Source organism: Panthera uncia, chromosome F2 (genome assembly GCF_023721935.1).
Source record: "Panthera uncia isolate 11264 chromosome F2, Puncia_PCG_1.0, whole genome shotgun sequence".
Classification (NCBI taxonomy): domain Eukaryota; kingdom Metazoa; phylum Chordata; class Mammalia; order Carnivora; family Felidae; genus Panthera; species Panthera uncia.
This window is the reverse complement of record NC_064812.1, coordinates 28790693-28816340: the sequence shown is the minus strand read 5'-3', so window position 1 is coordinate 28816340 and position 25648 is coordinate 28790693. Positions and strand designations below refer to the sequence as shown.

General features: G+C 36.1%; 1 protein-coding gene across 2 annotated transcripts in view; it reads right to left on the bottom strand.

The window, feature by feature from the left end:
- NUDCD1 (NudC domain containing 1) overlaps positions 1–25648 on the bottom strand; it is a 75124-nt gene that overhangs the window by 46965 nt on the left and 2511 nt on the right. Inside the window, exons 1-3 of one of the 2 annotated variants that reach the window (XM_049633005.1) lie at positions 19197–19441; positions 14820–14974; positions 635–820 (exon numbers count right to left, since the gene is read on the bottom strand). In XM_049633005.1, the coding sequence (XP_049488962.1) occupies positions 635–820; positions 14820–14927 (294 nt within the window). In that variant the 5' untranslated portion in view covers positions 14928–14974; positions 19197–19441. Of the gene's footprint in view, positions 1–634; positions 821–14819; positions 14975–19196; positions 19442–25648 lie in introns of those variants that run through there. The other variant, XM_049633004.1, reaches the window with a different exon arrangement.

Below are 25648 nucleotides of genomic sequence, written 5' to 3'. Positions count from 1 at the left end.
CCCGCCCCCTCTCTGCCCCTACCCCACTGGTGCGGGCACGCAAGTGCAGACTCTCTCTCAAAAATAAACAAACAAAAGAAAAAAAAAAAGGAAAACAAATAAAAATAGTATCTTAGAGACTGGCACATTACTATATGCGTATCACAGTGTATTTTTCTAAATGGGGAATACTCTGGTCAACTCACTGACCAATGGCAACTTACCAGACAGCAAGCAGAGTGGTTATGCAGAAGTGTGCTGGGCTTATAAAGATATCAGCAAATATAACATGAGTAAAGGAGAAAAGATATTCCAATGTAATTTTTGGCTATCTCTTCTTCAAGAAGGAGGCAATACCAATGCTTAGGGTACTGCTTTACACACATATAAAGCACTCAACATGCGATGAAAATATGAATGCAATTCTTGACAACTTGCAACAACCCCTGATCAAACCAGAAATGGTTAACGTATCAGTTGTGTAAAAGGTACATACTATATAATTAAAAATTTCCAAAACATGATATATTATAAAAACAAAGAGATCACATATAAGCTATGCCCAGAAAGTGTTATTTCAAAATCACTAAGGTCTATATTATATATACTTTCCAGACTTTGCATAAGTCTTAAAAATATATAACAAAAACCGCACCTCCCATTTCTCAGAAGCACTATTTCCACGTTCACCTGTACCAATGAGATACAATCGTCCAGTTCCATCTGACAAGGTAACCCAGGTAGAAGATGTGAAATGGATAGATGCACAAAGGCGATTGTCGTATGTTGTCAAATCTGTGGGAAGTCGAAACACCTCTCGTGGTTTTCCTAAAGCAGTATCCTAAAAAGAAGCCCAACATTATTAATGAATCCTTCCTCCCCTTCATCCCTATACACAGAATAAATATCTGCAGTGTAGTGGTTAGTCTCTTAAGAGAAGGTGCCTAGAGGATGAGCTGTACTAGCGACTCTCTTCTAATAAAATATGACTGAAGTGACGGTATGTGACTTCTCAAACTTGGTCATAGTTTCTATCACATCTTCTATCTTGCTCTCTTGGACCCACATGGAGAGGGCATAAAGGCTCCTGACAATAACCAGCGCACAGTGAGCTGTTTTGGGAGTATATCCTTCAGCCCTAGTTGAGCCTTGAGATCACGGCTCTCCAGGCTGACATCTTGGCTTACAACGTCATAAGAAACCTTCACAGGAACCACCCAGCTACGCCACTCTGATTTCTGACCTACAGAAACTGAGTGAGATGACAAATGTTTTTTATTTCAAGTCACTACATGTTGAAGTAAGATACTACACAGCAACAGACAACTAATACATTGTAGTAATCCGGTCTTCATTCTTCTCTTTTTTTTAATTAAGTTTATTTATTTATTTTTGAGAGAGAGAGTTAAGTGCAGGGTGGAAAGAGAGGGAGACAGAGAATCCCAAGCAGGCTCCACACTATCAGTGCAGAGCTCCACGTGGGGTTCAAACTCAGGAACCATGATTATGACCTGAGCTGAAATCAAGAATCAGACTGAGCACCCAGGTGTCCCTCTTCATTCTTAAGTTTGGAGTTAACGATCAGTATTTTTAACTAACTGGAAATACTACATCATGTTCTAAATGCCTCCCTAGACATCAGCCTAGACATTTAGACTATTAACAACTTAGGTTATTGTTAACATATTTTTACTGTTATCTATATCCTTACCATTTAAAGCTGTAAGATGGCTCCATCATTAAAATGTTTTACAAGAAAATATATAAAAAGGTCTACATTTCTGGGGCACCTAAGTGGCTCAGCTGGTTAAGCATCCAACTCTTGACTTTGGTTCTGGTCGTGATATCTCAGTTTGAGTTCAGGCCTTGCATGGGGCTCTGCACTGACAGCGCAGAGCCTCCCTGGGATTCTCTCTCTCCCTCTCTCTCTGCCCCTCCCTTGCTGGCGCTCTCTCCCTCTCTCTAAAAATAAGTAAATAAACTTAAAAAAAAAACCAAAAGGTCTACACTTCAGGAAACAGACTTCACCTTATACATCAAAATGTACTCAGCTCAATAATTTGTTGTTGGTGGTGGTGGTATAGCTTTAGTTTTCAGTTAACAGATTTTCCTACAGGCCCAAAATAATTCTTGATTCATGTATTTCATTTTCTGTTCCTATAATTACTTAGATCTGTGTATATATTAACAAAATTTAAGTAAACCATACAAAATGTTGTTACTAGCCACAAGTTTTGTAGTGACCCACTGTCTTTTTCTAAAGCATCCAGTTTAGTTTTCTTTGAAATGGCACCTTCCCTTCTTTTTGTATTCATATTTTACTGATTTACACAATACTGATTAAATAATGAAAATACAATGACAAGCACAGCCGGCAGAAGGATTTTAGAATGACCAAATCTGAGTATTAGTGATGTAAAACTTCACTAGCAGAAACAGAATTGTTATTAGCATAGAAGTACTGAGTGGCCTACTAGCAGTAAACATTAAGCTTACTTTGGGCTTCAATCAGTATATTAAATAGAAGAAATAGAGAATACCAGTTACTCCAGTCACTCAGTTAAATGGAGTCAATAAAGAGATATTTTACTGCAGGTTGATGCCTACGTAGGCATTTAGAACATCATGCGGTATTTCCATTTAGTGAGAAAAAAATGGATTGGTCAACAAATACTAGAGATTTTCTGGAAAAAAATTACTCTCCCCGACAGCGTGCACAAATTCCACATTCCAGATAAATTAAAAATATAAATGTTTTAAAGAAAAAGTAAAGTAACTTTGTTAGAAGATTAATCATATTTTAATCTCAGGGTGGAGAAAGTCTTCCTGTGAAAAATAACAGACATGTAGGAGACAGGGAGAAAAATATTTGCCACAAAAATAACACAGGACTAGTATCGATAGCATATAAACAGCTTTAACAACTCAACCAGAAATACATTATCACTCAAAATGTTTAACTGGAAAAAGAATATGAGTAGGAAAACTAAGGTTAAAAAAAATTAAGCAGAAAAAAAATCACCTAATACAAGCCCAATCCTATAATCCTTTCTAACATCCTCTTACTGAAACACTATGTGGTTCTCCATGGTGTGGATTCTCTTCTATTGTAAAACGTCATAAATACGTGTTCAACTACAGATGAGTACCTGGCATCTCTGTCTGGAGAGCATTGGTGAAGGAATGGAAGGAATGGTTAATTGTAAAATTCCATCCTTTGGAATACCAAACAACTGTTAAATACACTGAAGTGGATTTAAAAAGATCTCCAAAATAGTAACTGGAAAAAAAGGATGCAGAATATATACAGTAAGAATCCATTTATGTTTAAGGAACTAAATGTTGTGGTATGACAGCACAGAATAAGGTGTATACAGACACACGCTAGTCTGTTAGAAAGGAAAAAAAGATCTTTACACAGAGCTTAAGCCTGTTAAATCACTATTCTTCACTTCATACAGAATCATGAAGGTTGTTTTAAACCACTTTTATTTTTTTTTAATGCTTATTTATTTTTGAAAAAGAGAGAGAAAATGAGGGGGGAAGGGGTAGAGAGAGAGGAGAAAAGAGGATCCAAAGCAGGCTCCCGGCTGACAGGACAGAGCCCAATGCAGGGCTTGAACTCATGAAAAGCAAGATCGTGACCAGAGCAGAAGTCAGACGCTTAACCAACTGAACCCCCCTAAACCAATTTCTTTTAAATGTAAGGTTACAGATAACTGAGATTGCTGGAAGTCTAATCATCAGATAAACGATTTCATATCCAATATAATGACTAAGACATTCAAATATATAAATATAAAGCTAAAATAAATTAAAATACAAAAGAAAACACAGTATCTCTCTTACATTAGTTAAATGATAGTTTAAGTGAAAGCAATCTGAATGTTCCTAATTTTTGAAATCTAAGTCTCAAAGGGTACATCTAATTTTAAATGGACTGTATGCAATAAAAATATTTTCTTCTGTAAATCTTAGAGTATTAAATTATTTCTGAATAACTTCCATTGACAGTTTTACAAAGTGTCCTCATAATAATGCTTTATGATACTGGCATCTATAATGTTTTAGTCCCACCCAATCATTTTCTTCTTCCAGACCACAAAAAAAAAAAAAGAAAAAAGGTTTATTTAACTATATTCAAACCTATTGAAAATAATTCTGCAGTAACATTTCACAGCTGAATTGCAGAAGAATTAAAATTTCATTGATGAATGGAACATTTACTAAATGACTACATGTACAAGTGTTATATTAAATAAGTGCTTTGACTTTTTGCCATCTCATTCAACTATTACAAAATCTTATGAAATTGAAATCATTATGCACACTTTAAGAGAAAAAGAGCTCTGTTCAAAAATATTAAATAATTTGCCTAGAATTCCACTGGTAAGAAAATGGCAGGGCTAAGATTCAAATCCTGGTTGACCCCAGTCCAAAAATTGTCTCTCCTGTATTCCACACTTTCTTGAGAAGAAACCACTAAACAAATGATACCTCAGATCTCACTGCAATTTCTGGAATACTCCCCCCCACACACACACACAAGAACAAAGCAAAACAAAACAAAAAACAAACAAAACATTATGAATGCAACTACCATATTCAGTTTTTCTTCAGGCTAACACATTATATAAAATTTTTAATTAAATTCCTGGGTAAATAAAACGTAATACAAAAATTATAAGGTCAATATAGTGTATATAAATGACACAGTAAATCATATATGAACTGTATTTAAGAAATGGATGTATTTAAGAAAAACATCTCTAAACAGGACTTTGAGGGCCTCTTAGTTAACAGCTAAGAAGATGAGGTTTGAATTGACGAGGCATTTTTCTAACACACATACGTTTACAGAAAGCACTACCCAAGTTCAAGGCAAAATGATCAAGCAAAATTAAGCAAGGAAGCCATTTACTAGTATTATTACACACGGACATTTAAAATTTTGCCCTTTTATAAGGAAGTGATCTTTTCTGGAGAAAGGCTTTCATCACTAATAACTGTTAAGCTTATTTGAAAGAAAAACAAAACATCCTTTTTCCTTTTCCCTTTCTCTTTTTTATGCTAAAGCTTAAAAAAATGATGTTTCATTAAGTGGAATTTGAATGAATAATGTCTCTATATAACACAAAACTTTTAATAATTCATGAAGAACATATAGTTCAACCTTACTCTTCCCTTTTTATTTTTGTCTTTAACCGGGTAAATAAGTGGCTCCCTATTAATAAATGCAGTTGTAGAAAATAAGGTAAAATGCAGGTTTAGAGATGCTAATCTGGAGACACTGGCAGGCATCTCAGCTAGACTAACAAGCAGTGAAGGCAGGCATGTCATTAAGTCCATGACAAAGAAAGCCTCACAAATGCTGGTTTCATATGGAATCCACTAACTCTCCTCCCATTCTAAGTGCAATTTAAAGACGCACTATGAGATTACACACTTCTTTAAGATAAACAAAGTAGTTTTTCAGAAAAATGGAAACATACAAGACTGAATGAATTCTCTAAATATTAAGAAACAAAACACATTATTTAAAAAGAGGTCCTAATACCTAACAAAATGACAACATAAGAATTAAATTTTAAGAACTTTTTTTTTTTTTGCTTTCTTAAAGGCATTTTCGACTTCTTAAAAGCACTCTTCCACCCAACTGGCATTTCTATAAAATTGAGGACTGTAAACACACAAATCACACTGACTTGGAAGTAGAACGCCTCTATAAACCTGTGTGTTGGGAACTGCTGCCATCTGCTGACTCCTGACGACATCTCAAGGTCAGACACGTGGATTTCCTTTTAGCGCAGATTTAACAAAGGGGAGGTGGGAGTTATTTATAAACCAGCCACAGCAAAAGAACCTCTCAGGGTTTTGTGCATGTGTGCCTTTGACTCAAAAAAACAAAACAAAACAAAACAAAAAACAACGACAGAAACAAAAACACAAAAATCAGACAGAAAAATGGGTATCAGAACAACTTTTCTGCTTAAAAATAAAATTAAAAAAAAAAAAGCAAATGTGTAGCCAGTGGCTAACACTCTCCACCTTTCTCCAACACATAACTTCAAACAGCAAGTCAATTTCTTGCTACTGATCTGAAAAATAAGCACGGTATTCTTCTACACCACAGTTGCAGAGTTTTTCAAAACTTGGTCACTGATGGGACTCCTGGGTGGCTCAGTTGGTTAACCATCTGACTTCAGCCTAGGTCATGATCTCTCCATTCCCGAGTTCGAGTCCCGTGTCGGGGTCTGTGCTGACAGCTCAGAGCCTGGAGCCTGTTTCGGATTCTGTGTATCCCTCTTTCTCTGCCCCTCCACTACTCACGCTCTGTCTCTGTCTCTCTCTCAAAAGTAAATAAACATTTAAAAAAAAATGTGGTCACTGGACCACAGTCATTTAACATACCTGATAAAATGCAGATTCTCAGACCATGACCAACCTAACATACTGAATCAGAATCTTGAAGAACCATAAACTTAAATTAGCCTTTCTTTTTATCAATTACTCCAAGTGATTCTGATGTGCATTACATACACTTTGAAAACCAAAGACAAAAGCTGAACTAAGCAAAAAAAACTAAAACAATCCCAGACATGGGTCTTTAAAAATAAAATAATAAAAATATCCTTCTAAAGTTTGATTAAGGAAAAAGAAAGAACAGAGAAAGGAAAAACAGAAGATAATCTTAAGAGCATGAACATGCAAATTTATAGCAACAAATCTGAAAACTTAAAAAGAAATGAATGATCTTCTCTAACAAAAAAATATATTACAAAATTACCCGGAAAACAGAGTTTGACTAAACCAATTACCATAGAATAAATTGGATAGGTAATTGGAAGACTAACACTGAAAAGGACAAAGGGATAGAAGACAGGTCCAAAAAGGATCTTTATTTAACATATAAGGAATAGATCATTCCAATCTTAAATTGTTCTAGCTCCAGAAAGCTCTCCTTTAGGCCAGCAAAACTTTAATGAAATTCTGACATATTCACCAAAAAAAAAAAATTAAAGAAACCACTATAATTTGTGAAAGTACAAATATTTGAAAAATAAAATATCAGAAAATAGAAGCCAATATTGTATGAAAAGAATATATTCTTACCAAAAAAGGTTTATCCCAGGAAATTAAGCAATTTAATAAATGTATCAATTTAATTCACTACATTGATAATTAACGAAAAGCATATAATCATTAACAGTAAGTGGGTGCTGAAAAGCATTTGATAAAATACAGCGGAACAGAAACCGAAGGAAGCAACTTTAAAAAAATGAAGGGGCACGTGGGTGGTTCAACCGGTTAAGTGTCTGACTTTGGCTCAGGTCATGATCTCATGGTTTGTGGATTCAAGCCCCACATAGGGCTCTGTGCTGACAGCTCAGAGCCTGGAGCTGCTTCAGATTCTATGTCTCCCTCTCTCTCTGTCCCACCCCCACTCATGCTCTGTTTCTCTCTGTCTCTCAAAAATAAATAAGTGTTAAATAAACAAACATTTAAAAAAATAAAATAAAATAATAAAGGCTATTTATCAAAACCAACAGTATTTTCTTAAGTGAATTTAAAAGCCATTATAATTAAAATCAAGAGCTAAACAAGGATACCTGCAACCCCCATTAATATTCAACATTGTTCAGAGGTTCTATCTTGTAACAGCAATAAGACAAAAATGGAATAGCAGGGGAATGCTATTTCCATGTTCAAAAACATTAGAAAAGGAGAGATAAAACTGTTTCTTGTTGCTGACGATATAATTGTACCTTTTGAAAACCTAAATGGGAGTAAGTAAAAATTACTAAATTATCAAATAAGGTGGCTGTTATTTCAATGTTTATACAATAAGCATCTAAAAAATAGCAAAACTTTATTAACAATGGGCTGAAACCTCAAAATTCTTAAGAATAAATTTAATAAAATGAGCATAAAGTCAAAGGAAAACTATAAAACTCTTAAGGACATAAAAGCATACCTAAATAAATTGAAAGACATACCATGTTCTGGGGTGGAAAAAAAAATCATAAAAATACCATTTCTCTCCAAAACAATATAAATTCCCCACTGCAGGAAAAAACTGGAGATTTCTCTAATTTTAACTAGACTGACTCTGGCCACCAGGCCCAGCTAAACATAGGGGTAAAGAACTCTACTGAAAGAAAAGAGGGGAATGAGTTAGATCCCCACATATTAAAAGATGGTACCACAAACTTTTTCCTTTTGCTTGCATCTCAGAAAACAGGATCATGCCTTATACCCCTCAGACAAGAACCTAGAGGACTCCTCTCTGGGGACAACTCTCCAGCCCAGGAGATAAACCTGCAAAAACTAAAATTTGGAGCCAGGGATCCTCAAACATAGTGTCACCTCACCAGCTGAAAAAAAAAAAGCATATGGTAGGTCTTTTCCATACAAGATCTAATACATTACAAGATCTAATAAATTAATATTAGAGTGTGTATTATACACCTTTTCTTTCTTTTTTTTTTTTAAATGTTTATTTATTTTTGAGAGAGAGAGAGAGAGAGAGAGACAGAGTGTGAGCAGAGGAGGGGCAGAGAGAGAGGGAGACCGAATCTGGAGCAGGCTCCAGGCTCTGAGCTGTCAGCACAGAGACTAATGCGGGGCTCAAACTCACAAACTGTGAGATCATGACCCGAGCCGAAGTCAGACACTTGACCGACTGAGCCACCAGGCGCCCCTATTATACTGAATAATTCAAGGACCTTAGCTAAACAGAGAATGCATATGAAGTGCTCAAAGAGTTCAAGGATGAGATGATAAATGAGAACTATGAAAGAAAGCAACTTGAGGAAACTTTCAAGCCCTGTGTTCTAAATTATGATACCTTATTGCTTGTCAATAAAAATTAAAAACAAAAACTTCCTAATTTTATCAGGAAGCTAAACAAACTTAAATATACATTATACATATGGAAAGGTGTATACTTTTTTGAACAAAAGAGATTGTTATTTCAATGTCAAGTTCAAACTGGGGAAGCAAGAGAAAGAAATTCAGTTGACCCTTGGACAATGAAGGTTTGAGCTGCAACAGTTCACTTATAAGTGAATGTTTTACAATTCAGTACTGTAAACCTATTTTTTCTCTTATGATTTTCTCAGTAACATTTTCTTTTCTCTAGCTTACTTTATTGTAGGAATACAGTATACAATACATACAACATATAAAATATGTGTTAATCAAGATTTCTGGTCAACAGTATGCTATTAGTTAAGTTTTGGGGAGTCAAAACTAGTACTTTTCTATTGCACAGTGGAGGAGGGTTTAATGCTCAGATTCCCAGTGTTGTTCAGGGTCAACTGTAGTTCATATTCTGCTGTGAATTAATAAACTGGAAGAGACTATTTTGTATGATGCAGAATTCCCAGTGCCTATGACAATGTGTAACATATAGCCGGTATTCAATAAATATGTTGAAGATTCAGTGAATAGTACAAATCAGACTATGTGACTGAGTTAGGCTCTGGAAGTCAATATTCTTAGGGAATTTACAGATATTATTAGATTTGTCTTCCTAAAAAAACAAAACACAACAGAATCTAAAAAATATAAAAGCCCTTAAAGTTAAAAGACACAATAAAATACAAGTTATGCATATGTAGAGTATGGGCATGTATAATCATGTATAGGTAATAATACACTGCACATGTATGTCAGGCATTTGGCTCATATGTACAGACTATCCTAGTACATAGTGTATATAGAGTGTGTATGTATACAGTGTTTTTATTTTTAATGAGCCTATAAGTAGAGAAACTAAACTAAATAAGGAATTGTAACTAGTTATTCTAATATGTCCACAAAAGCTAGCAAATAGGTCAGGAAAAGGGATCAAAGACATATTAGTCTTTGTCCAGATTCCATGTCAAATAAGCACTCTTATTAAAATTACAGTATTTGAGGGGTTCCTGGTGGCTCAGTTGGTTGAGTATCCAACTTCTGCTCAGGTCATGATCTCACAGTTCCTGGGTTTGAGTCCCACATTGGGCTCTGTGCTGACAGCTCAGAGCCTGAAGCCTACTTTGGATTCTCTCTCTCTTTCTCTTTCTCTCTCTCTCTCTCACTCACTCTCACTCTCTCTCTGCCCCTCCCCCACTTGTGCACATGTGCACTTTCTCTCAAAAGTAAATAAACACCAAAAAATTTTTTTTAATAAAATTTTTTAATAAAATTTTTTTAATTTACAGTATTTGATTTCCTTTGAAAACTTTCCAATGGGAGAAGAAAACTATATTGACCAGTCCACACTGCTTATAGTATTTCAAATGCTACCATTAAACTTTCTTTCCACATTTCCAATCAATCTTGTGATTTAAATTGGAAATTAGTATCCCAAATCACAATTATCAACAAGTAAACTGATAAAACCAAGCTTCTGGCCCAAAACTGTGACCCTACCATATCCTCTCCCAGCCAAGCATAGTACAAAAATGAATCAAAGAATCAATTATCTTTTTAATATTTCTCTTGGCTTAACACATGACTGTTCCTCCCTCCCTTCACACCCTGGCTTCTGCTCACCTTGCCATCCTCATCTCCAACCAAAGCCTGCATACATACTATTTTGGTCCTTCCATACATACACTGTTGTAGCAAACCAATCTAGAGTGCCTGTAGTGCACACATGTGCCTGTGGAAGTTTGCTGAATGTGCCTTTTAAGTCATGTGCAGACACAGCTGCCTCAATCTGCATGGCAAATTAACTGATCCTTCAAAATTCTGTTAAAGTGACAACTCCTCTGAAACTTCTTGGAACACTTCATCTCTCAACATTTATCATTTCCTCCTCTGTACCAGGTCTGCATCTTATCCCTACTTCCACTGTTACATGTTATCAATTTATTTGTGTATGTGGCTACTAAGCATAATAGCATTCAATAAATGTTTGCTGAGGAATATATATAAAGTATATATTTGTAACATATAATAGATATTTATACCTATAATAAAAATATATAACTAAGTATATATAATATAGAAGTAAATATTTATTATTCAGTAAAGTTATTTATCTCAATAAACCAAAGACTCATACCTGAACCCAGAGAAGAAATAAGAAGAGGAAGATCCTATCAAGAATGAAATGACAACTACAAAGGATAAGAACAAGCTTTAAACAGTTGTTGTTATTTCAACAAACATACTGACCAAATCTTCTGCTTGATGGCAGGATTATAGAAAAATAAGAAAAACCCAGGGCCTAGACCAAGGGTTGGCAAACTATAGTCAATGAGCTTGGAATGCAGTCACATTCATTCATTTACATATCATCTAACGCTGTTCTCACACTACCACACCAAAACCGAGCAGTTGTGACATAAGACTGTCTAACCTACAAACTGTACAATATTTATTATTTGGCCCTATGCAGAAAAAGTCTTGCAAACCTCTGGCCTAGAAGGAATTAAAAGTCCACATAGATCTGAGAGCCAATGGTTTGAATATTCCCAGAGGAGCAAAGTGAGGATGTCAGGGAAAGCTTAATAGAAGAGATGGTTTGCTAGGTCTTAAGTAAAGACCGGGAAGCAACCTGGCAAGAACTAAGAAAAAATGTTCCAGGTAGAGTTAATCACATGAAAAATGAGCAGAGGACAACAGGATACAGGGCATGTCTCAGTAACTGCAAGAGTTGGTATTGCTAGAGACTAGTGTACAAAATGGCAAAACACAAGGTTGGAGAGAAGAGCACAATAAACTGTATATACCAATGAGGAGTTTGTATTTTAAAAATAGATCACTTTGTGTTTACACTTGCTAAAAAAATAAAAAACAGACATACAGAAAAAACAAACTACCTCTGGAAGGACACACCGGACTCTAATAAAAAGAATTTACAAGAAAACACAAATAAATGGAAAGATATTCCATTCTCATGGATTGGAAGAATCAATATTGTTAAAATGTCTATACTACCCAAAGCAATCTACAGATTCAATGCAATCCCAATTAAAACTCCAATGGTATTTTTCACAGAAATACAACAATCCTCAAATTTGTATGGAACTACAAAAGACCTCAAAAAACTAAAGCAATCTTGAGAAAGAAGGAACAAAGCTGGAGGCATCATGCTTCCTGATTTCAAAATACTTTACAAAGCTACAATCATCAAAACAGTATGGAAGTGGAGGTCAATGAGACAGAACAGAGTCCAGCAATAAAATCACACATATATGATCAATTAATTTACAATGAAAGAGCCAAGAGTATACATTAGGGAAAAGACAGCCTTTTCAATAAATGGTCTTCAAAAAACCGGACAGCCACATGCAAAAGAATGAAACTGGACCCCTATATCATACACAAAAATAAACTGGATTAAAGACTTGAATGTAACCTGAAGCCATAAAACTCCCAAAAGAGAACATAAGTGGTAAACTCCTTGACATTGGTCTTAGCAACGATTTTTTGAATCTGACACCAAAAGCAAAGGCAACAAAAACAAAAATAAATGAGTGGAACTACATCAAACTAAACAGCTTCTGCAAAGCAAAGGAAATGATCAACAAAATGAAAAGGTAACCTAGGGAATGAGAGAAAATATTTGCAAATCATAGGGTATCAAAATATATAAAGAACTTATACAATAGCAACCCACCCTCCCCCCCCAAAAAAACCCACAAAAAATCTGATTAAAAAATGGGAGTGGTGCCTGGGTGGCTCAGTCGGTTAAGCGTCCAACTCTGGATTTCAGCTCAGGTCATGATCTCCCAGTTTGTGAGTTTGAACCCCGCATCAGGCTCTGCGTTGACAGCACAGAGTCTGCTTTGGATTCTCTCTCTGCCCCTCTCCTGCTCTGCTCTCTCTCAAAATAAATAAATAAACATGCTTAAAAAATGGGCAGAGCATCTGAGCATTTTTCCAAAGAAGACCTAGAGACAGCCAACAACTATATGAAAACTTGCTCGATATCACTCATCATCAGAGAAATGCAGATCAAAACCACAATGAGATTACCACTGCATACCTACCAGAATGGTTATTATCAAAAAGACAAGAAGTAACAAGTGTTGGAAAAGATGTGGAGAAAAGGAAATTCTCATGTACTGCTGGTGGGAATGTAAACTGGTGCAGCCACTATGGAAAACAGTATGAAGGTTTCTCAAAAAGTAAAAATAGAACTACCCTATGACCCAGTGATTCCACTTCTGGATATTTATCCCAAGAAAATAAAAACACTAACTTGAAAAGATACATGTATCCTTATGTTCACTGCAGCATTATTTACAATAGTCAAAAAACAAACAAACAAAAAACCTAAGTGTCCATCAATAGATGAATGGGTAAAGGAAATGTGTCATTATATAAAAAGTGGAATATTTTATTTAGCCATAAAAAGGAATGAAACTTGCCCTTGGCGACAATATGGACGGTCCTTAAGGGCATCTTGCTAAGTGACATAAGTCAGAAAAGACAAATAACCTATTAATCTTACATGTGGAATAAAAAAAAATTCAATCCATGATTCTGTAGATGCAATGTAGAGGTGTGCTAGAAAGAGCAGAGAGCAGTTAGGAAGCTATTATCATTCTACTGACCGTTTAAAGCAAATACATTAACAATCTATTGTGGAATTTACAACATATGAAGTAAAATATAGGACAAAAATAGCTTGAAGGGTAAAAGGGAAATAGAAGGAATTACTACCATAAAGTTTTAGTGTTAGAGGCAGACTATTACCATTTAAGGATGAATACTACAATCTCTACATTAACCATTAAAAAAAAAATAATAGTACAAACAGGTTTAGATAAAAAGCCAAGAGAAAATTAAATGGAATTTTAAGAAAATTTGACTAATTCTAAAACAGGTAGGAACAAAGGGATAAAGAACAAAGAACAGATGGGACAAACTGAAAAGACAGGAAAATGGTAACATAAACCCAACCATATCAGTAATTACATTAAATATAAATGTCCTAAGCCCTTCATTTAAAGGACAGATTGTCATGCTAGATACAAAACAAGACCCAACTATATGTTGTTTATAAGAGACACATTTTAAAAATAACAACACTGTCATGTTAGGATGGTTGAGTGGTCTAAGGCATCAGACTAAAAACAACAACACTGATAAAGTGAAAGAAAAAAGACAGAAAAAGATGAATGCTACTAATAAAAAAAGCTATCACACTATATTAATATTGGAAGATTTCAAGACAAACAAAAATCATTCCCAGAGTCTAGAGATAAAAAGGGCATTTCATAATGCTAAAAGAACAAATCCATAGCAGACAAAATGTTTGTGCCTCAATTAGCATGATTAAAAATACATAAAGCAAGAATTAAAAGAAAAAATAAACAAATTCACTGTCATAGTCAGAGTTAATACTTCACATTAGAAAAAGCAGACATGAACAGTTACATTAATATTGATTTATAAAATGCATTAGAATTGTTGCTCATTGGTGGGTGTGGAGGGGAATAATAAGTGATAAGAACAAAGGGAAAAATTAAAATTGAATTAAACAGAACAGAGCTTTATATAGATTAACAATAGGATTCCATAGATTAAAGATATGTGTACCTCAATTCTCTGGATATCAGATTTTTTTTTTTTTTATATTTGTTTATTTTTGAGAGACAGAGAGAGACAGTGCTAGCAAGGGAGGGGCAAGGGAGGGGCAAAAGAGAGAGAGAGAGAGAGAGAGAGAGAGAGAGAGAGACAGAATCAGAAGCAGGCTCCAGGCTCTGAGCTGACCTGAGCCAAAGTCGGACGCTTAACCAACTGAGCCACCCAGGTGCCCCTGGACATCAGATTAAAAATGAAAATTAAGAATCAGATTTATTGGAAAATCCTCTTATTACAGGTATTTTTCTTACCAGCATCACTGTTAAATTCATAACTCTTCCAAGGTTATCAATGTAGTAGACGCTGTCTTGATACCATGAATCACTGTGTAGGTAATTATACATTCCAAAAGCATGCATGTGTTCCAGTGTATATTGATCATCTCGAAGTTTTACTTCTGCCACAGCTGAAATACAAGAAGAATAAACATAAATACAGGTTTCACTTTTGATTATTTCTTTCTGCAGAATGCTCACAAGGTGAAGAAATCACAGAATGCTAATCACAAAGGCTTTAAGAACAAATTCACTATATTATTTATTCTAAAACAATTTTTAGACACCCACTAGGCACTGTGTGTAGAGGATAAACAGTGAATCAAACTGGCATGATCCCTGACAGTGGCCATAAGAGATAGGGTTTTTCATGCCATAACATCTTTTCTTTTAGGCACCTCTTCCTTATAATTATGAATAAAAAGAATGGGGAAATTCTAAAATTGGAGGATTTCCTGTCTCTGGGGCAAATATTAAGTCCATTTTATGTAGAGTTTTTATAGTTTTTAAAATGCTTTCACCTCTATATCTCTATATCTCATTTCTTTCATCTCTATATCTCATTAATTTTTTTTTACCACACATTAAGAAATAGAGAATGTTTTCATTATTTTGTTTCATAATTATGGAAATAAATGTAAGAACAAATGGTGATTTCTCCAATGTTTTATCAAATTTTTCCCAAGAGTACAGAACAGAATATTCTACCTGGACTAGAAACGAGGCTTCCTGAAGAACAGTGTTTTGCACTGGGCATTAAGCGATTTCCATAACTTTATTTTACTTTTCTCCACCTTTATTGTGATATAATTGGCATATTACACTGTGTAAGTTTAAAGTGTATAACATAATATACTTTATATACGAACATATTGTGAAATGATTAGCATAGTAAGTTTACTTAACACATCATCCGTCACCTAGTTATTTTTTTCTTGTGATGAGAACTTTTAAGATCCACTCTCTTTACTATTTCCATAATTTTATTCGGCTAAATGTAATCTCACTCTACCTTCCTTCACATGCAGATAGGAACCCTTACCACTCAGGGCTGCCCATGACGTAGAATTAATTTCTGCTCTGACAGAAAATATAAAAGTAAACTATGCTGGGCCAATACCTTACCTTAATATAAAACTCAACTTACTGTATTCTAATTTCAAGTGTTTTCTTTTTTTTTCCATAATGTTCATCTGTTCCTACTTCTATTACCTGCTTTGAGGCCTGGCCGACTTATATTTATTCTCTGATTCATTCAGCAATAATTCAATAGGCACCAATGACACAATGATGAGCAAAGAGCACAGAATCTACCTCTTCAGCACTCATGATTCAGTAAGGAAATGGACATTAGTCAAATAATTCATAAGTAAATATATAATGAAACTGCAATAAATGTTTGGAAGAAAAAGTTACTGGGTACCATAACACTGGGCACTGATCTGTGGAGGAGGCGAATTAATGAAAGCTTTCAGAAATATGACCCACGCTAGAAAGGATATAAGGTAAAGTTAACTTATGAAGAAATATATCTACACACACACACACACACACACACACACACACACACACACCCCTACTTATCATAGGCAGAAGGAAAAGCAGACAAAAGCAGGAGGAAAAATTTGTGTTCAAAGAAACAAAAGATGGCTAACTACAAAGCACCATGGAGAACTGTACAAGAAAAGGCTACAGATAAACAGCTAGGGAACTAGGAAGGAATTGGATCATGAAAGACCTTGTCTTTATCGGTAAACTTAATGTAATTCATTTAAGAGTTTTTAAGCAGAAGAGTAAAGTTTAGATTCAAATTTATAAAAGATTACTTATAAGTACAATATGTAACACAGACGAAAGCAAAGCAAGGTAAAATCCACTGTGAATATTAATAAAGGGAAATCTCACTAGAAGTACAGAAAGAAGGGAGGCCAGAAGGGGGAACCCCCACCACTCAACATCAGTTACAGGAAGAACTGGCAATTGCAGACCACAACAGAAGAATATTCAATAGAAGAATCTTCAATTACAGGCCCCAACAGGGAAAAGATATACACTGCATCTCCTACAAGAAGCGGGACTACTCCTGTAACATAGCTAATGAGAAATCAACATTACCCTGTAGTTTTGCTGTTCTCCAATGACTTTCTTTTATTCAAAACAATTCTTCCCAACTTCCTCCTCCTTCTCCATAAAATAACATTCTTCTCCTTTGTTTGCTGGACTTGCCGATGGTTTTGCCAAAGTTTGCATGTCCCGAATTACAATTCTCTAATAATCCCAAATAAACCCATTCTGCTGATAAAATAACTTGGGTTTTTTTCTTCAATTTTTTTTAAAGTTTATTTATTTTTGAGACAGAGACAGAGCATGAGTGGGGGAAGGGAAGAGAGAGAGAGGGAGACACAGAATCTGAAGCAGGTTCCAGGCTCTGAGCTGTCAGCTTAGAGCTCAACACGGGGCTCGAACTTAAAAACTGAGAGTTCATGACCTGAGAGGAAGTCGGATGCTTAACTGACCAAACCACCAGGTGCCCCGGGTGTTTTATTTTCAAGGTTTATGCCATAAAATCATTATAAATTTAGTTATGGATTTGATGAAGGTTGAGGAAATTGCTATTATATGATTCAAGGAAGTATTTATTTTATAAGGAAGAGTTAGAAGTACATATTCCACTGATTAGGAGGGAAACAATCACCAATTCTTGGTTTTCTAGCACCACTGTGTGGATGAAACTCAATACTGCAAGAAATGTACATGGTAAAATAATGGCCCAAAGCAATAATACTAGACAATGACACGACAAATACATTTACTTCATATTTGTGCCAAAGCCCCCGGGCAATCCCAAACAAGAGGCTTCTTAGCCCTCTGCCTTATTACAACCTCTCATCTGTGAACATAAGGATCTGGAAAACTATTATTAGATGACTATGATATAGTCTAAGTCTTTTGTTGTTGCATTCTGACAAGATAATTTATGTAAGTTATTTGGACACAGAAATGAGGATTGGGCATATTACATACTTAATAGTTTGTAAAAGCTGTTAGTATATAGAAAAAAGCTGCATCTCTGGCCTCAAATGAGAAAGGTGAAGTTATCATTGCATTTTTCATGTCAACCACCTTGAGTTTATAAAAGGAGAGGCAGAGTAATTGAAAGGCAAAAGCAGTGGAAAGCCTCCCAAGAAAGGAGGGGGAAAGCAAGGAGTATTAAATCTCTGCTGGGTTCATGGAAATAGTGGAAGAAGGGGAACCTCTTTAACAGAAGGCTAAGAGGCCAGAGTAGTAAAAATTTTATTATTTATTATCTTGCATTAGAAATAAAAGAGCTTTGCTAAAAATTCCTTCTCTTTCAGTCTTTTAAAAAGAACTTAGGGCCTGACAAGAAGAAAATTTCCCTTAATCTTTACCTAAATTTCTTTTTTTTAATGTTTTTATTTTATTTTTGAGACACACAGTGAGAGCGGGGGAGGGGCAGAGAGAGAGGGACAGAGTCTGAGGCAGGCTCCAGGATCTGAGCTGTCAGCATAGAGCCCAACGTGGGGCTTGAACTCACAGACTGCGAGATCATGACCTGAGCCGAAGTCAGGCACCCAATCAACTGAGCCACCCAGGGGCCCCATCTTTACCTAAATTTCTTACAAAACCTGTATGAAACCTCAAAAACCTGTATTTCTCATTCATAAATTATGTATTGAATATCTACTATGTGTACTGTGCTTGGCAGTGGATATAACACTAGTAAGTATAAAACAGACATGATCCATGTAATGGCGTTAACAATGGTTACAATTACTGCTTCTTGTCCTTTCAAAATACACTACTACATTGAACCACATGAAATTGCCAATATTCAACTCTTTTGACCCAATTAAATATGATTCATTCTAATACCGATAGAAGCAAAGTACAGTACTTTTAAAAAAGCAGGGGTAAAGGCAAAGAACATTAAATGTTAACTTACGGAGGTCACTTCTTAGATTATTTATCTTTTAATCATACCCAATGAATTAAGTCTTCTGGCCAAGTTACTTACTGAGTTTGCTATTTGTGTATAAAAAAAGATAAAAATGCAAAAAAAAAAAAAAGAGTACCGTAGCCCCCCAGCCCACTCCCCTTATCTGCAAGGCATATGTCCTAAGATCCCCAGTGGATGCTTAAAATCAGATACTGATCCCTATATATATTGTTTTTTCCTATACATACATACGAATAATAAAGTTTAATTTGTAAATTAGGCCTAGTCAGAAATTAATAACTAATAATAAAATAAAGCAATTGTAACAATATACTATCATAAAAGCTACATGAATGTGGTCTCTCTCTCAAAATATCTTATTGTACTGTACTCACCCTTCTTCTTGTGATGACTTGAGATGATAACATGCCTGTATGATCAGATGAAGTGATGTGAATGACACAGGCACTGTGATATAGTGTTAGGCTACTGCTGATCTTCTGACAGTATGTCAGAAGGAGGATCGTCTCTGCTTCTACACTGCAGTTGACATGGGTAACTGAAACTGTAGAGAGCAAAACTAAAACTGTAACTACTGTGCAAGTCTGTATCATGAATTCTGAAGCAAGATTTATGGAACACAGCAGAAATAGAATTCAGAGCATTGTTCCCACTAACCTATTTTATACAATGTTTCTGCAAAAATTAACACAGTCATCTACCACTCTTCCCCATATTTTCCACCCTAAGAGCAGATATCAATTTTACAGTAAACTCTACATAAATCCAACGGTGACATAGCTCTTTTCTTCCTTTAGTCCAACTATAGCCTAAATCTTCACCGGCTTCTATTCTCCCTCCCCTGAAGAAATAGCCCATAGATCATTAGAAAAGGCATGAGCTTTGGAGTCTGATTTGCCAGTGTCAAGTGGCTTTATTAAGTTACTAGCCTTTCCACCCCATCTCCTCATCTGTAATGAAAATCAATAATACTTGTCCTATGAAATTAGTAACAAGCTTAACTTTAAACATGTAAATGGTATTCTAAACAAATACCATACTTTTTATATGGTACATATGAAGAAAGAAAAGTGTGATTTTCCTATTTCTCTTCTGCTGTCCAAGGTTAATTCTCACATGGTTGCTTATTATTCCATTCTCTTCTACCTCTTCTAGAATTAGAGAGAAGTTTTGGGCACTCACACAAGGCTCAGAACTGTGACTGTTACCAACAGGTAGAATGGAGAAAACACCTAATTCACGGGATAATGGGTAGAATACACAGAAAAGTACTGTCTCAGTAGTGGGGAATAATTAGCCCTTGACTGAGCATTGCTCCAGACCAGTGTAACAAATCATTAAAAAGACTAAATGAGGGGCACCTGGGTGGCTCAGTCGGTTAAGCCTCCGACTTCAGCTCAGGTCACGATCTCGCGGTCCATGAGTTCGAGCCCCGCGTTGGGCTCTGGGCTGATGGCTCAGAGCCTGGAGCCTGCTTCCGATTCTGTGTCTCCCTCTCTCTCTGCCCCTCCCCCATTCATGCTCTGTCTCTCTCTGTCTCAAAAATAAATAAAACCTTAAAAAAAAAAATTAAAAAAAAAAGACTAAATGAAATTAATGTTTCCAGTAACTCAACTGTAACCCAGAATCAAGTTCAAGAAGATTTAGAAGAATATAAATCTATTCTTCAGCCAACAAGGTAAAATTCACAATTTCTAGTGTCCAAATGTTACTCGGCAAAGAGGAAAAAAAAAAAAAACAAACCACAATGAAGAGAATAATCAATCAACAGAAGCTCAACATAACTGATACATAAGTTATAATTAGCAGAATAGAACACTGAGTTATTATATTAAAGTACATTCCATTGTCCAAAACAACAAAGACAAAAAAGATGTAAAATGTACATTCCATACATTAAAAACAGACGTGAAAAATGTAAAAGATGAAAACTACAACATCTATGATGAAAAATACACATGATGGGAATAACAACAAATCAGACACTGCAAAACAACAGTGAAGCTAAAGGCATGAAAATATAAATTATCCAAAATAAAGTAGAGGAAAAAAAAGAATGCAAAAAACACACAAAAATCAAGAGCACTGATAACCTGGGGTCAATTTCCAGCAATCTAAAAATGGGCAACTGGGGGTGTGTGGGTGGCTTAGTCGGTTAAATGTCTGACTCTCAATCTCAGCTCAGTCAGGATGTCACAGTCCATGGGATCAAGCCCTGTGTCAGGCTCTGTGCTGTTAGCCCAGAGCTTGCTTGAGATTCTCTCTCCCCCCTCTATGCCCCTTCTCTGTGTTCTCTCTCTCTCTCTAAAATAAATTTCAAAAAAATAAAAATAAAAGATACAAATGGGCAACTGGATTCCTTAAAATAAAGAAGAGGAAGAAAAAAAAAACGAAAAAAAAAATAATGGCTGGACATTTTACAAACTTGAAAACTATAAACCCACAGATCTAGACAGACCAACAAACTCAAAAGCACAACATTCATGAAGAAAAAAAACCACAGCAAGGTAACGTAATCAAACTGCTCAAAAGCAATGCAAAAGAGAAAAAACACATGTCATGTATAAAAGAATAAAGATGGGAAAACACCGGCTTTCTCATCAGAACCAATAAAAGCTAGAAGAGAGTGGGGCAACATCTTTAAAGTACATTTGACTTTTGAATGACACGGGTAAGGGACACTGACCCTAGCACCTTGAAAATCCACATATAACTTTTTGACTCCCTGTAAACTTAACTACTAATAGCCTTCTGTTGACCAGAAATCTTACCAATAGCACAGTTAACACATATTCTGTATATGCAGTATATACTGTGGTCTTAAAATAAACTAGAAAAAACAAAATACTATTAAGAAAATCATAAGGAAAACACAGTTACAGTCCTCCACTATATTTACTGAAAAAAGTCCACATATAAATGGGCCTGCATATTTCAAACCTACATTATTCAAGGGTCAAATGTACTGAAAGAAGAAAAGGTATAAACCTAGAATCCTACATATGGCAAAAATGTCTTTTGAAAATACAAATTCAATAGCATAAAGGCCAGGAGGAAAGAAACAGAAGTATACTATTTTAGGGTCTTATATTATGAGCAAAGTGCAACATCATTTGAACATACCATGCAGTAAATTAAAGATGTATTATATTGGGGCACCTGGATGGCTTAGTCAGTTAAGCATCTGACTCTTGGTTTCCACTCAGGTGCTGATCTCATGACTCATGAGTTTGAGCCCCACATTGGGCTCTGCACTGGCAGCACAGAGCCTGCTTGAGACTCTCTGTCTCTCCTTCTCTTTGCTCCTCCCTGACTTGCATTCTATCTCTCAAAAATAAATAAACATTAAAAAAAATCTTTAAAGATGTATACCATTAACTCTAAAGCAACTAGTAAAATACAAAGAGCGATAGCTAGTAAACCAAGAAATGTGATAACAATGAATTCTTAAGAAAATACTCAACCCAGGGGCGCCTGGGTGGCTCAGTCAGTTAAGTGTCTGACTTGGGCTCAGCTCATGATCTCACAGCTGGTGAGTTCAAGCCCTGCATCCAGCTCTGTGCTGACAGCTCAGAACCTGGAGCCTGCTTCTGATTCTGTGTGTGTGTCTCTCTCTCTGCACCTCTCCTGCTTGTGTTCTGTCTCTCTCTCTCAAAAAGAAATAAACATTTAAAAAATTTTAGAAAAGAAAAAAAAAAGAAAATACTCAACCCAAAAGAAGGAAGAAAAATGGAAATGGACAAAATGAAAAAAAAAAAGGAAAATTCCATTTTCCCAGAGTAGATAATACAAACAGAACACCACTAGCAAGATGAAAGATCAAACTAAAAAAAAATCAATAATCACATCAAATATAAACAGCATAATGAAAAGGTAGAGATTGTCAGGCTGAATAAAGAAACAAGACTCAACTATTTCTGCCAGTAAGAAATACATGTTAGATACTAAAACACAAAAGGTTAAAAGTTAAAAGGTGGAAACAAATACACACATTATGGTAATATTTAGCAAAAGAGCTGGAGTGAGGACATAATAATCAATAGTGTTTATGCAACATAACAGAGCTTCAAAATATATGAAGTAAAAATGAACAGAACTGCAAGAAAAAAGAAAAATCTACAATCGTCAGAGATTTCAATATCCTTCTCTTACGCAGGCACGAGGTAAAAGTAATTATGCTGAGTAAAAGAAACAAGACAAAAAAGAATACATACTGTGTAATTCCATGTATATAAAACTCTAGAAAATGCACACTAATTTATAGCAACAGAGAACTAGCAGCAGTTGCTTAGGGACTGAAGGGGTATGTGGAGGAACAGAGTGCTAGTAACAGAAGGGCACAGGAAGTGCCCATTTTAAGTAGAGGAAGATCTGTATAAAATAGATGCCTAGAGGGGTGTCTGGGTGGTCAGTCGGTTAAGCATCCGACTCTTGGTTTCAGGTCAGGTCATGATCTCACCGTTTCATGAGTTCAAGTCCCAAGTTGCGCTCTGTGCTGGCATCGCAGAGCTTGCTTGGGATTCTCTCTCTCCCTCCCCCCACTCATGCTCTCTGTCAAATAAATAAATAAACTTTATAAAACTTTTTGCTTGTTCTTTAGCATAGAAAAACACAAACTGGAACGCCTGGGTGGCTCAGTCACTTAAGTGCCTGACTCTTGATCTCAGCTCAGGCCATGATCTCATGGGTTCATCTCATCAAGCCTGCGTTTGGCTCTGTGCTGACAGCATGGAGCCTGCTTGCGATTCTCTCTCTCCCTCTCTTTCTCTCTCTCTCTCTCTCTCTCTCTCTCTCTCTGCCCCTCCCCTGCTCATGCTCTCTCTCTCTTTCAAAATAAATAAAATTTGGGGAGAAAAAGAAAAACACAAACTGACAGTTGTACTGTTTATATAGCAAAGGGAACTTTAGAACAATTTGCTAGTATTATTTAAAATAAGAGAATAAAAATAAGCCAGTACTAAAACTCCTCAAGATGAGAGCACATCTTCAACCTCAGATTCTAAATGCAAAGCTTCACACACCATCCACTAATGTTTTTGCTGAAATAATGTAAACTCCTTGGGTAGTATAAAAGAAATCAAGTTGCCAAGAGGAGCTCCTCAATCATACCTCACCATCTCCAGAAATGACAATTTTTAAACAAACTAATCTCGGGGCACCTGGGTGGCTCAGTTGGTTAAGCGTCCGACTCATCATTTTGGCTCAGGTTCGACGCTCAAGGTTTCATGGGTTTGAGCCCCACGCAGGCTCTGTGCTGACAGTGCAGAGCCTGCTTGGGATTCTCTGCCCCTCTCTCTCTCTCTCTCTCTCTCTCTCTCTCGTTCTCTCTCTCTCTGTGCCCCTCCCCAACTCACGCTATCTCTGTCCCTCTCAAAATAAATAAACTTAAAAAAATAAAAGAATTAACCTCTTCATCATCATTCTCAGGTAGTAATTTTTTATTTTTAAATATTTATTCATTTTTTTTTTCAGAGAGAGACAGATACAGAGCATAAGTGGGGCAGGAGCAGAGAAACAGGGAGACACAGATTCTGAAGCAGGCTCCAGGCTCTGAGCTGTCAGCACAGAGCCCGATGTGGGGCTCGAATCCACAAACCATGAGATCATGACCTGAGCAGAAGTTGGATGTTTAACACACTGAGCCATGCAGGTACCCCACCAGGTAGTAATTCTTAATGCAAGCCCCTCACATAAACTATGGCAAAAGCCTCCAAACTGGTCTCCCTGTCTCTATTCCTCCAATCTCCCAAATTCGGCTGCCACAGATCCTCTTTTTTTTTTTAAACATTTTATTATATTTTTTGAGAAACAGAGAGAGACACAGCACAAGCAGGAAAGGAGCAGACAGAGAGGGAGACACAGAATCAGAAGCAGGCTCCAGGCTCTGAGCTGTCAGCAGAGCCCGACACGAGGCGAGAACCCACGAACCACGCAATCATGACCTGAGCCAAAGTCAGATGCTTAACTGACTGAGCAACCCAGGAGCCCCCAGCCTCCACAGATGCTAAGAGTAAACCACTCAATCTCTAAATCTATCTGCTTTCTACTCTTAAAACCCTAAATGGCAGCTCATCACCACCTCCAATTGTGCATCCTAAACACAGATTCCAATACCAAAAATGGTGAAAAAAGGAAAAAACAATGACAACTTAGGAACTCGTTAATAAAGTTAATGTATTCAATTTAGAGGACTATTGTGAGAGTTTGCTTCCTGTTTTTTTGATGTTCAAATATCCTTTTACTTATGAAAGAATGGGTGAGGACATCACCGTGTTTAAGAAACATCTCCACTTAGGATGTATTATGCTAAGCTAAACAAGTCAGTCAGAGGAAGACAAATACCACACCATTTCACTCATATGTGGAATTTAAGAAACAAAACAGATAACATGGGAAGAGGGGGAAAAAGAGGGGGGCAAACCATAAGAGATTTTTAACTATAGAGAACAAACTAAGGGTTGATTGGGGTGGGGGGGGTGGATGGGAAGGATGGGCTAGATGGATGATGGGTATTGAGGAGGGCACTTGTGATGAACACTGGGTGACATGTAAGTGATGAATCACTAAATTCTACTCCTGAAACCAATATTACACTAGAATTTAAATAAACACTTGAAACAAACAAAAGAAACATCTCCACTTAACAAGTTAAAAAGTTGGCAAATCTTTGACAGCTGAACTTTATTTGTATCTATTTTTTTTTTAATCTTCATTTTTGGGAGAGAGAGAGAGAGACAGAGTGTGAGCAGGGGAGGAGCAGAAAGAGAGGGAGACACAGAATCCGAAGCAGGCTCCAGGCCCTGAGCTGTCAGCACAGAGCCTGACG